Source organism: Hylobates moloch, unplaced genomic scaffold, assembly GCF_009828535.3.
Source record: "Hylobates moloch isolate HMO894 unplaced genomic scaffold, HMol_V3 SCAFFOLD_6, whole genome shotgun sequence".
Lineage (NCBI taxonomy): Eukaryota > Metazoa > Chordata > Mammalia > Primates > Hylobatidae > Hylobates > Hylobates moloch.
The window spans coordinates 126,137,129-126,150,847 of NW_026652281.1; the positions used below are offsets into that span (position 1 = coordinate 126,137,129).

The window sequence follows — 13,719 nt, forward strand, 5'->3', positions numbered from 1 at the left end:
ATATTCAAAGGAAGAAGGACTGAAAATTTTCCAGAATTGAAGAAAGACATGAATCTTCATATTGAAGAAACACACCAAGTCCTGAGCAAAATAAATAAAAATAATATCATTTTTAACATGATGTCCATTTCTTTATGCTTATAGGTCTTTTTAAGTTCTCTATTTTTCCTACACCTCCTTTCTTGGTTTAATTACTATTGACAGCTCAATTTCATGGAATGAATGAATTAAATATAAAAGATAAGATCATAAATTAATGAAATAAAAACAAAGAAAGTAGATGAAAATAATCAAGGCAAATGCTGTCATTAATGAAGTATCATTATAAAAACAAAAATCAATGAAGATGGTCAACAAAAGAAAAAATGATTCTCTGAAAAGACTAACAAAATGGACAAGGCCCTGGCAACATCGATTTGTAATTTTATAGTTAAAGTTATTTTTTCCTGCAAACTTTGAAGATGTTATGCTATACCTAGCTAAATTATCATTCAAGAGTATATTTTAAGTATTATATATATTTAAGAAGGCCAATATTCAGGACTGAGAGTATTTGTAACCCACAGATCTTCACTGAAATAGCTACTAAAATAGATACTTTATGAAGAAGTGGACAACTTGCTGTCAATATGTAATAAAATATATTACACGTAGACACATCATGCAAAGAAATGGCTATGAGACCAAAATTATTAGTAGCAAAAATAGATTCCACAAGAAACTGAATTATAAAGACACAAGCAATATGAAGAATAAAAGAGGGGATATAACAAAAGAATGTTTTCTAACTGTAATACTATAAAATACTAGCTTTTTTCCTATGTTCTTTTTTCTGGTTTTGAGTACATTAATTTATCAATCTTACTTTTTTTTTAAATTTAGGCACTTAAGTATACACACATACTTTAGGGAGTAATATACAAGCACAAAAAGAGAACCTACACGGAGAAGATGGACACTTCAGCAAAGGCTAAATTTCTTCTCAGACCCTGACACCCAACGAACATAGACGAAGAGTGACACCCAGTGGCCAGTCAGAAGGCAGCATGCAGAGACTTCCACTGCTTGCTTGCGCGGAGTTGGGTCATTCCTCTGAGCTCAAAACCCATTCCTCGGTTGCTGTGATTCAAGGAGCTCTGATATCTGGAGAGTGCTTTGGGGATATGCAAGGAGCCAGTTCCCCTCTTCTCCTTGTGCCACCCCTCCCTGTTTTCTGGCTCATTTGCCCCTTCTCTACCAATTGTGCAATCTCTGGTGCATTGGGTCCCACAACTGACAAGGCACAGGAGAACGTCATAGTCCACCTCACACAACACGGAGGACACTGCTCTTCAGTGTGAGAGGACCCCTTACAACTAAGCCAGTGAAAATGTGATGACTGAATTAATTCAGTAGTGCTGACTTACTGTTATTTGAGGTAAATTAGCGTGAGGTGCAAAAGTCCAAATACAAGTTATGAAAATGACACCTGTCCCCAATATCCTATTAAAACTGCCTCTCAAGATCACCACCCACAACAATGGCAATGGCACAAACAACAATAAGAACAAGTGCCTGTGGATCATACACACACACACACACACACACACTGTGCCAGGCACCATTCTAAGGGCTTTGTATGTATTATTAGCTCATTTAAAGTCACAGCAATCCTGTTAGGCAAGTGCTAACATTCTACACATTTTACAGATGAGAAAACTGAGGCATGGAGAGATAAATGAATATGTCCAAAGACACAGAGCTGGTAAGCCAGTGCAGGCACAAGCTGCACTCACATGCTCATGAATGCCTTTTGGGCAGCCTGACTCCGCAACTCTGTAAGCCATTTAGCTACTGTGCTTCCGGAAGACCTCCCAATGGCCAGTCCAAAAGGCCTTTCCTCACTTGGCCCTGCTGTACCTCTCTGATGACAGCACAGGTGTCAGCCCTGCCTCCCCCTCAGCTTGTTTCTTATGCTCTGTGGCTCCTCTGTCTCCTCTCTGTGTTCTCTCTTCCTCTGCTCTGTAAATGGAGGCATCCTCCAGGGTTCTTCCCCCATTCCTATTTTCCATCCTCTTTGTTCTTTCTCCCTTTCACTGGGACTTCTCACCAGAATGTATTGGATTTAACGTCAGGATTTAAAATCACCAGGACATCTAATGAGAGCTCACTGGATTTAACGTCAGGATTCTAAGGTTCCAGAGGGAAGGCCTTGGGTTCAGCCCCTTCACCCCTGGGGTCCTCAGTTCCCCCTGTGGTAACATGAAGGGGTGGCTCAGAGCAATGTTCTCACCTTGGCTGCCCACCAGCCACACCTGGGGAGCTTTTATCAATATCATTGCCCAGCCCCCATCCAGACCAGTTACATGACAGCCTCTGGAAGCAGAACACAGGTATCCATATTTGTAAAGCTCCTGGAATCTTTGACTTCCTGTCAATTGGTCCTCAGCAGTGGCCTCTCCTCTCCATTCTCACCCTTTTCTAAGTGCCACCCTAGGCATCTCGCTGGTCTCCTGCCTCCAGATTCCCCCTGATGATGCATGCCTCCCCCAAAGCCAGGTTTCATTTCCCAGAGAAAAGGTCCAGTCATATAATATGTCACCCTTGCTCAGAGACATGCAGTGGCTCCCCATTCTCCACCAGGTTAAGGAGAGGGCCCTGACACAGGCATTCCCAGGTTTCCAGAGCATGGACCCACCTTTGCTGCACCATGCCCTTCTGGACATGGTGATTCATGACACAGGGCATTTCATGTTGAGAGATGGCATGTCTGGGAGCTGGGCTAGGGGCTGGGGTGGGCGAGGGACAGGATGGCCGACAGGAGTTGTTTCTGACTCCAAGCGACCCTTCCATTCCTGCTCAGCACCAGCGTACCTTCTCCAGGACATGCCCTTCTGGTAACTTCCTCCCAACTACATGAGTCGTTCTTCAAGCACTGAGTCACTTTCCTACCTATGACCTCTTTTCCCATCAACATCTGTTGAAATATTTTACATTGTGCAAAGCTTAATTCACATGTCACCTTCTTCATGAAGTTCTCTTGATATCCTTTTCTTCCTTACAAGTCCCAATAGTTCTCCACACCTCTCCAGGAGATCAATGAGTGGTCTTCCTTGTTTATAGTTATTTGGACTCCCACATTTCTACATAGAAAAAAATAACCTTCTGTCTCCTCCTCTCCCCACGAAGGGCAGGGCTTACAGGGAGCTTCTGCCCCTTGGTCTGCTCTCTTCATTGGCTATTTCCCACAAGAGAAAGAATTTCAGTCTCTGTTCAGATCCTTAGATATTTCTTGGGCCACATTTTCCCAGTGTGGGGCGCAATGTTGTGTCAATGTTAGGAGCCAACTCTCCCTTTCCCCATGTACTTCCTGAGCCCAGGCTTTCTACTGTTTCCTATCCCCACTTAGGAAGCCCACTCCAAAAAGATGGAGCAATACCCCATATCTCTGTCCTTCCATGACAGGGTGGGTGGAGCAGGCTGGTCACCTTCTCCTGATTGGCCAGGCAGATGGGTCTGCTCCTCAGAACCAGCCTTTCTGGATTCAAGGCAGAAAAGAGTAAGAGAAAGACTCTGCCCTCCTAGCCAATGCTGAAGTCACACATTGGTATTCAGCTTGATAGCTGAATGAGTGAAGATCTACAAGGGACCTACCTCCCAGCCCTAAGTGGGATCAGCATGCTGCCAATCTATTGCTCCCCGTGTGTGCCCTTCCTCTGAAGGGGCCCTGTTGGTTAGACAGGGTGGGTAGCGGGATCCAAGTACCAAAACCACATCCTCAGTGCCTAACAGCACGCCCTTTGTCTTGGAGTTTTGCTTCCCTCCTTGCACAGAGGAAATCCTCAGTGACCACCTGTTAAAATAAACTGAACTGATGCATTCTCTCCTTTCTATCACTCTCTGTATCAACCTCGGTGTCAGAATGTGCTTTTGTGGCTCCATGTTACCAGGGCACCCTCAAAGTTCAACTGCAAATCTCCTCACAGCGGGGAGGGACCCCTGGGAAAGGCAGCCCAGCTCCAGGACATGCTCACTGTCAATACTCACATTGGGGAATAAGAATCAGGATCTATGTTCCTGGTGGGGACAAAGCCCACTTGTCCTGAACTCGTCGACTTTCCAATGAACCACTGAAGCCCAGGTATGACAAAGCCGATGATCTCAATACTTTCTCCCTGGTAGAAACTCAGTTCATCCTTCTCTCCTGGCTCATAACCCTTCAAGGCCTTACAGCGTCCTCTGCCTGTGGAAAATAGCACACAGATCAGCTACAGACGACATGAACAGCTGAGCTTCCCATCACCTTCCAATGCAATAGAAAATGAGGGGTTCCCAGATTTTAGAATGTCAAGGACCAGTAACATTTCACTCCCCTCCCCACCCATAAATTGGCAGGAATGACTCAGGACAATTGGCTTTTCATTTTGCCAAACTAGGACATATTTTTAAAAGAACTACAATCCACTTTCACCAAAGAAAAGATGTTTTAACAAACACAAAAAAAAGATTCTCAGATAGTGGATATGCCTTAAAAATGAATAAACATAGCTTATGGGAAACTGGAAAGCTCACTGTATTGTCCTGGTTTGTCTGATTTTGCCAATGTCATGTAAACGCTTTGTTATGGTTGGCACAAATCCATAGACCAGTGTGTGAGAACCACTCGACCAGAGAAGCTCTCCACGTCCTTCCAGCTCCTTTGGCCTCTATGACCCTCAGTCTCCCCAACTGGAAAATGGGGATAATAAGAATACCTGCTGCTTATAAATATTAAAGAGAATCAAAGAGATATAGTGCACAATGCCTGGTACCTGGTCAACCCTCAATAAACATTAGCCTCATTACCACTGGTGGAATAGAAAGCTGCTAATGACTTAGAAAGATCTAAAAGACTCCCTTTCTGACTATGGTACTCAGTCTGATAAACTGCCTACCTAGGATCTAGCAATGACCTTTTGATGAATGTTTTTCTGTCCAGTTTACAAAGTACAATTTGTACTCACGTTCTCAGGTCTTCTCAAGAGCTTCAAAGGGCACAGAAACTATCAGAATCCCCTTTTCCCAGATTACAGAGGGAGAGAGAGGGTATGAGATTTGCCTAAGGATCTTATGCATGGCAAAACTGGGTCTAGAGCTTAAATCTTCAGGCTGCTGGTTAGCGTCTCTATTAATCCTACCCTGGTGGAGATAAAGGCTTTTATGTGCCTCGGTTTCCATATTTGCTTTAGCTTCTCTGCTAAAGCTACTAGCCTATTTTTTCTGACATTTTTGGTCAAGTTTCTAGATTGTGTTTTCAAGATCAGAAATTCTCACTGTTCTGTGGGTTGATTGGATCTACCATGTGTTAAATATCTACATTGTAAGAGAAACTGTACAAAGTGATTTATGGATGTCATTTTGTTTGGTTCTCATAACAACATTAAAGTTGGTTTTATTGCATCATTTTACTAATGAGGAAATTGCAATATAGGGCAGGTGGATTGGCCAAGATCACACTGGTTTTAAGTCCAGGAGCCAGAATTTGAACCCAGAACAGACTTCAAAGCCTTGCGTTCTAACTACAAGGCTGTACTGCTTTAGGAAGCTAAAAATCTTGTTTGTCATCAATAATTGATTAGATCTGATGTCTGGGTTCCATAATCCTTCTGTTTCTTTTTTTGTGTTATTTGGGCTCAGCACTTATAAAATTGTACTTTGTGGTAGGAGTGTGTGGGAGTGGGGTGAAGGGGAGTTCTAAGGATGAAGACGAACAGAAGGTATTTCTAGATGTCTACAAAGTGGTGGACTTCATCATCCAGTAGATATGGATCTACAGTACTTACAGATATGTGTGTGTATACACACATACAGAGATTACTTGTGTGTGTGTGTGTATAATTCATTTATTCAACAAATTTTTACTGAGTACCGTTATGTGCCAGACATTTCTACTCTTCCTAAATTCAAAGTTAATTTTACAAAACTCTAAGGGAAATTAGAAAATGTTTTGACCAGAGATTGAAACAGGCAGCCCACAGGCCACATTTGGCTCACAAAACATTTAATTTGGCCCACAACAGGCTCTTTTTTTCACTCATATATCTTAAAATCCCTAATTATTCCTGCCATTCCCTAACACCTTCCATCCAGGCCCTCTAGCATCTGTGTGTCCTGCCCACACCTGCAGGCATTTGTAGCTGCCCCCTGGATTGAGACCTCTCATTTTACAGGCAGGGAAAACCATGTGCACAGACATAAACTGGCTTCCCTCAATCCAGTTCTTAGCAGAGATGAGACAGAAATTCACATCAACTGACTCCAAACCTGCAGATAAAATTGAGAGGCAGGATAACATTATCTCCCTAACAATACTATGTTTTTGACTCAGCCATACCAATCTGATAGGAGCCTGTCCAATCCCTCTTCCTGGAAAGGCCACAGCTTCCTGGATAATTCTTTAGGAACCACCTGCCAATGAAAACATGGGGTTTGCAAACACGGATTTCAAAAAATTGCAACAATGAACAGAACAGTCCATCAGAATAATGATGATGATGATGAGTATTGTTTTTTCTCTTATTTAAATGATGGCAAACGTTTATTGAGAACTTACTTTCCACCAGGACCTGTGAAAAGGTGAGAAGTTAGCAGACCTGGGATATTTTGTGGCTCCGAAAGTAGTCTGTCAGTTAAATAACTAACAAACAATCCCTTTACATTTGAACTGTCAGATGTCTGCCAGAGCCACACAGGTCCATGGTGTGGGGTAATGTTTATTGTCAATCTGTATATTTAAGTTTATCATATCTTCCAGCAGGAATCCTTAAACTTTAGTGTGAAAAGCATCTTCTGGGAAGTTTATTTAAAATGCACATTCCTAGACTCAACCCCAAGAGAGTCTAAGGAGGCCCAGATAAGTGGTCCCCAGTCCATACACAGGGAAACACTACATTGGCGGTCATGCGGTATATTTGCTCCTAGATACAATGCCAATGTGAAATTTTGAGTTGTCTCCAATTCCATCAGATTGTTAAAATTCTTGATTGTTAAAAAAGAAAAGAGAAAGACAGAAAGATAAAGACCCACCCAGAATCTGTTCTCTCCTCCACACTATGGATGCCCATATATGAAAGCATGCCTACTCTGTTCTGTGCAGACCTCAGTCTGCTCTGGGACTTGCTCCCAGGAGGCAGATGGCTACTCACTGGTGGAAAGGGAGAGGCAGAGGCTCCAAGGTTGACACCAGTACCAGGCCCCGCTGACCTGTCACCAAAGACACGCCTTCCAACTCGGACCCTGATTCTGCCATCTTCACTGAGATTAACTCATTCTTGCAAAGTGTCAAGCATTCCCCTTCCTTCTCGGCTGGTGGAGTCACAGAGCACAGGGCTCTGCAGAAGAAGTGGCCTGTGGATAATGAGAAAAGCAATGGCTTTCTAAGGAGTAGCAAGAAGTGAAAAGGGATTATCACACAAAGTAATGTTTCTATCCAGAGCTGGAGTACTTTTCTTCCTGGAAGTAGACATTTCACAGGGGAGACACTAAAAGAGGCCTTATGATCCCCGGAAAACTGATACCAGGAAGAAAAAAGCCATTGAGAGGGAATTCAGTTAAAACAGACACGAACATTTCTAATAATCTATGAGAAAAAGGCTTAATTGGGACTTATCTTGAAAAAGAGATGAAAACTTGTGAAAATATATTTATATTTAATAGAATTTCATTTATTGTTGCAACCTCATGATTAAAATTAGAACCAAAAAAGAATTGATTAAATTAGTTTGGGTGAATATAATTTACTCCAATAAGTTTTATAATAGCATGATATTAAATTCTTTCCTTCCTGCAATATTTGTGCAATGCAATCATAAGAAGAATCCTTTTTGCAAAAATATCATATGCAAATCTGGCTCTTTCCATGTGTCTGTGATGTCATCAGGCCTATCCACCTCATAGTTGTTAATTGGTAGATGATAACATTGATGGGACTCTCACCTATAAACAGATCAAGAGGTGCTCCAAGAGGTTCCTCAATATCACTTTCCTCAATTTCATAAAAAACTTCAAGTTTTGCAACATTTGCAACTTTATTTTACAATCAAATTTTATCACATGTTTAGAAAAGTGTTTCTCAATTTTGGGTAGACATTAGACTTATGTGGAAAACTTTCCAAAATATGCCAATACCTGGGCCACCACCTTCAGAGATTTAATGGGCCTAAGTGGAGACCTGGCCCGGGTATCTTAGTAAAACTCTCCAAGCAGTTTTAACATCAATCAGTGAGACTGACCAGCACAGCTGTTCATGTAATGTCAGTGTTGAACTGAGAGGAATGTTCGAAGTACTATTATAACAGGTGGGTTCATTTGTGAATATTCCGTGTTTGAATGATTTTTCCCTCCCTTTGCATCCTGCTTATTTCAGGGCCTCTGGTAGCAAATATCTGAATAAGATCCCATCTCTACCACTATGCTGCACTCACCTTCCTGTATCAGGAGTCCCAGGTATATTGTTTCCAGGTGTTTATCATCTACAGACACTTGGATCTCTGTATCCTCCACCAATATGCAGTTGAGCCAGTACTTGTGGTCAAAGAGGAGATGTTCCAGACACATGGATACGTAGCCTAAGAAGTCAAGCCAACAATATTTCTGAACAAAATGATTTCTGACATAGCTGAGCACAGAAGAGAGTGAGAAAATTCCTTCCTGAGCTTGATTCCCAGACCACAAGCCCCAACCTGCCATTTAACTGGAATTAAAACAGCGTAAGAGGCAAAGCTAGACATTTTCTAGAATGAGTTGAGTCTTCTCAACATCTGTTGGGAAATACAAGTCGTTTCTAAATGTTATTTACTATTTCAACATATTGTGGGTTTCCACAAATGCATAATGAGATGACCAAAACCAACTGCCTTTTTCTAATACATCCATGGAGGTCTCCAAGTTTACAGTGTTGACTGTGGGGGTTCCTAGTGCCCCCTTAAAGTTCTCCTGACCTGAGGTTCAAACCACTGTGCCCTTGATGATGCAGTGCCTGAGGAGGTTCTACATGGTTCCCCCTCAGTGAATTTCAGGAGTCAGGATTTGCTTCCACCCACCAGCTCTGACCCTGCCCCTCCTCCAATGCCCAGAAGATCTCTCTGGTAAAAGCAGACTAAAAACTATGTAAATTGTAAAGCTCTAATAATTATATATAGTATTTTAAACATGGCCATAAGCATGAACTACTCGTATTGCTTCTCTTGAGGCTTCTTCTTTTTCCTAAGATGCAAAAGCCTGTTTCCATCCTGACTGTCCATTGCGCTGATCTAGGCCTTATGTATCTTCTATAATTGCACTTTTGAATTTTAGTGTGCACACAAATCACATGGGTATCTTATTAAACTACAAATGCTTAGTGAAGGTCTGAGATAGGGTTGAGCTTTTCCTTTTTTTTTTTTTTTTTTTTTTAACAGATCCTATGTGCTGCCAACGCAGCCAGTCTATGGAGCACAGTTTGAATAGTGAGGATGTCTGATGGTCAGGAAGGAGATGTGTAGTGCAGAGAGCAGATCTCCAGACCATAAGAGGAGAAGTTATTATACCTTATGTTTTCCAGTCATGAGTCGTCTTGACCCTCCACCCCTGCACAAAATCTGTCCTTGTGTATGTCGGCATGGAGCCCAGCATTTTCTGGGAGATATAAAACATCCATCAAATTAGGTGACCTCTTGTTTTTTTTGACTTCACTTTAACTTCCCCATTATAAGTTGTTCTCTCTGGAGAAGGCAGGTGAACAATTTCCCACCACAGTGGAACTGATGCTGCATCCCAGTGTCCTTCTTTACCTTCTAGAAAACGCTGCAGCCTTAGGTTGCTATAAGCAGATAATTTCTCTATTTCTTTTTTAACTCTTTTCCAAATACATGCGAAAAAACACCTGGAACTTTGCTGTTGACTATGTTGGGCAGCTACTTTGATCTTACTCAAGATTAGTTCCCTATAGTTTAAAACACACACACACACTAGCACCAAGTTCACATCTATTTCAGTACTTTGAACTTAGTAGATGACCAATAACTGTTTTCCAATTGATTGGTTATTTAATAAAAAAGGATCTCCCTGGACACAAAAAAGCAAACTTCTTCATATGGCATTTTAGAATAATAGTTAATATTTGCTTTAGATTTAGTTTGAGGCACTTTGTGATATTTCAAAAGTTAACCATCTTTTCTAAGGCTCTATTTCTCTTAATTACCAGAGCCAGGCCAATTCCTTAATGTCAAGTCCTACAGATTGGCTAAACTGTGGAGGAGGTCATCCTCCACCTGCTTGCTTTGTATCATACCTAAATTAAGGTAGGTGGAGAACTTCCAGATTTCCTCCATGGTCTTGAAGGTGATGAGAAACTGGGCCCTCTGAGACTGGATACTGACCAACCTTGCTGAGAGGTCCTATGTAAAGGAAACAATGAGTCAGCCTGGGATGACAGAAGTGTCCCATTAGCAAGCTCATATATAGACCAAATACTCTGTACGAACTTCTTGATTATGGCATTGATTTTTACATCACCAAAAAATGGAAACAACTTAAATATTCATCAATAAGAGATTGGTTAAAATGGAGTACAATTTATCCATAAAGTGAAATATTGTATTATGCAGCCACAGAAAAGAAGAAAGAAGCTCTTTGTGTACTGATATAGGCTCCAGATATAATACTGCTATACAGCAGCAGCAGCAAAAAGAAGCCAGGGAATAGAACTATGTGCAGAGAATGCTACTTTTTGTGTTAAAAAAAAAAAAAAAAGTGTATGTGGGAGGATAAAGGACGATGATTCATAGAAGGCATCTTGGAAACAAATTTGATTGTGAATCTATGTCTAATGATTATTTTTATTAATACAAAGCTGAAAACACAAAAACCAAAACACACAAAAATAATCATCCCTAGTCCCTATTCCTAAAGATCATCAATGTTAACACCTTCATGTAATAACTTTGAATCTTTTTTCCTATACAAGTTTCCATATAACTATTTCACATACATAGAATCACATTGCATAAATTATTTTGCAAACTTCTTTTGCTGCTAAGCAATATTTTGCAAAGCATCTTCTATGTCATCACAAAGTTTACACCATTCTTAATGGTTACATGTGCCATTGTTGCATTAACATAATGAATTATTATCATTTTCTTATGGTTTCATGTTTGGATTGTTTGACATTTTTTAAAATCCTAAATGGTACTGTGATAAACATCTTTATAGCTAAATCTTTGTGTACATTCTTGATTGTTTTAACACAAGTATTTCTAAGAGGTGCAATTGGAAATGCAAGGATATGCATATTTTCAATCCTAAAATGCAGTCAACAGTCACCCAACTGTCCCCCAGGAAGGCATTCCAATTTAAATGCTCACAAGGAGAGCTAGAGGAAGACTATAAGCCTCTTGGGGTTTGTTTTATTTTGTTTTGTTTTGTTTTTTTAGACGGAGTCTCGCTCTGTCACCAGGCTGGAGTGCAGTGCAGTGGCACAACCTCGGCTCACTGCAACCTCTGCCTCCCAGGTTCAAGCAATTCCCCTGCCTCAGCCTCTCGAGTAGCTGGGACTACAGGCACCCGCCACCATGCTTGGCTAATTTTTTGTATTTTAGTACAGACGGGGTTTCACCATGTTGGCCAGGATGGTCTCGATCTCCTGACCTCGTGATCCACCCACCTTGGCCTCCCAAAGTGCTGGGATTACAGGCGTGAGCCACTGCACCCAGCCCAGTTTTTTTTTTAATACCTAAAAAATAAGCAGGTCTGAATCACTGCCCAGACTTAGTTTTCCCTTAAATCTGTTGTTTGTCCAAGCCTCTGGAGTTGACTATAACAAGTGATGGTCAGAACATCCCTCCACCAGGCCAGATCCTGTCATCAGTACCAACTCCAGGAGCTCTATCATGAGGGAAACTTAGAGGAGGAAGAAGATAAAAGAATCCAGAAGAAAAGCCCCAGTTCAGTAAAATCAGAACTCTGGGGTTCCTTCTGCCATACCAAACCCCAGGAGGCCCCAGATCCATCATTAGGGAAGGGGTGCTAGGTAAAAATCAACTTACAGAGAATTTACTACATCCCGGGCACTTCACCCAGAGCTTTATGAGCAATATGTCATTTAACTCCCACAAAAGCCCTATGAAGAGAATGCAATGACAGTATTTGGTCCATTCCAAAATGTGCTTTTATCACATTTAACCACTTCTGAACTAAAAGATAAGGAAGTATGTCATCAACCAAACTGGCAGCATTTGTTTTCTTTCTTGGAAGTACATAAAATAACAGTGCATTTTATAATCAATGGCACCTTAGATCTAATGAAAAATGGCATTATCCCGGTTGTATATTCAAAGGGGCCAAGGCACAGAGAGGTTAAGTAAATTGTTCAAGGTCACCTTCAGCGAGTAAGTTGCAGAGCCTTGATTAGATTTGAGATCTAGCTGACTCCAGGCCTCAACTTTAACCCACAAGTATGTCTGACTCAAGCTTCAGCCCAGCAGACCAGTTCTTTCAATCAACCCTGCTCCTGCCATACCAAATGAGACTCAAAATAAAGGAAAATCTACAGTACCAATAGCAGCCAGTGTCTCCCAGTTCCTGAATTCCAGGTATTAAAAAATAAAATAAAATTCAAAAAAACGTAGCTGTTCACTCTGATGGTAGTTTCTTTTGCTGTGCAGAAGCTCTTTAGTTTAATTAGATCCCATTTGTCAATTTTGGCTTTTGTTGCCATTGCTTTTGGTGTTTTAGACATGAAGTCCTTGCCCACGCCTATGTCCTGAATGGTATTGCCTAGGCTTTCTTCTAGGGTTTTTATGGTTTTAGGTCTAACATGTAAGTCTTTAATCCATCTTGAATTAATTTTTGTATAAGATGTAAGGAAGGGATCCAGTTTCAGCTTTCTACATATGGCTAGCCAGTTTTCCCAGCACCATTTATTAAATAGGGAATCCTTTCCCCATTGCTTGTTTTTGTCAGGTTTGTCAAAGATCAGATAGTTGTAGATATGCGGCATCATTTCTGAGGGCTCTGTTCTGTTCCATTGATCTATGTCTCTGTTGTGGTACCAGTACCATTCTGTTTTGGTTACTGTAGCCTTGTAGTATAGTTTGAAGTCAGGTAGCGTGATGCCTCCAGCTTTGTTCTTTTGGCTTAGGATTGACTTGGCGATGCGGGCTCTTTTTTGGTTCCATATGAACTTTAAAGTAGTTTTTTCCAATTCTGTGAAGAAAGTCATTGGTAGCTTGATGGGGATGGCATTGAATCTATAAATTACCTTGGGCAGTATGGCCATTTTCACAATATTGATTCTTCCAACCCATGAGCATGGAATGTTCTTCCATTTGTTTGTATCCTCTTATTTCATTGAGCAGTGGTTTGTAGTTCACCTTGAAGAGGTCCTTCACGTCCCTTGTAAGTTGAATTCCTAGGTATTTTATTCTCTTTGAAGCAATTGTGAATGGGAGTTCACTCATGATTTGGCTCTCTGTTTGTCTGTGATTGGTGTACAAGAATGCTTGTGATTTTTGTACATTGATTTTGTATCCTGAGACTTTGCTGAAGTTGCTAATCAGCTTAAGGAGATTTTGGGCTGAGACAATGGGGTTTTCTAGATATACAATCATGTCATCTGCAAACAGGGACAATTTGACTTCCTCTTTTCCTAATTAAATACACTTTATTTCCTTCTCCTGCCTGATTGCCCTGGCCAGAACTTCCAGCACTATGTTGAATAGG

At 41.1% G+C, this 13,719-nt stretch overlaps 1 protein-coding gene across 5 annotated transcripts in view; it reads right to left on the minus strand.

The window, feature by feature from the left end:
- The window catches only part of SH3TC2 (SH3 domain and tetratricopeptide repeats 2), a 139,047-nt gene that overhangs the window by 107,446 nt on the left and 17,882 nt on the right, over positions 1 to 13,719 (minus strand). For all 5 annotated transcript variants that reach the window (XM_058440010.1, XM_058440008.1, XM_058440009.1 and 2 more), the window contains exons 4-8: positions 10,289 to 10,394; positions 8,442 to 8,585; positions 7,164 to 7,365; positions 6,353 to 6,426; positions 4,027 to 4,222 (exon numbers count right to left, since the gene is read on the minus strand). In XM_058440010.1, coding sequence (XP_058295993.1) covers positions 4,027 to 4,222; positions 6,353 to 6,426; positions 7,164 to 7,365; positions 8,442 to 8,585; positions 10,289 to 10,394 — 722 coding nt within the window. The remainder of the gene's footprint in view (positions 1 to 4,026; positions 4,223 to 6,352; positions 6,427 to 7,163; positions 7,366 to 8,441; positions 8,586 to 10,288; positions 10,395 to 13,719) is intronic.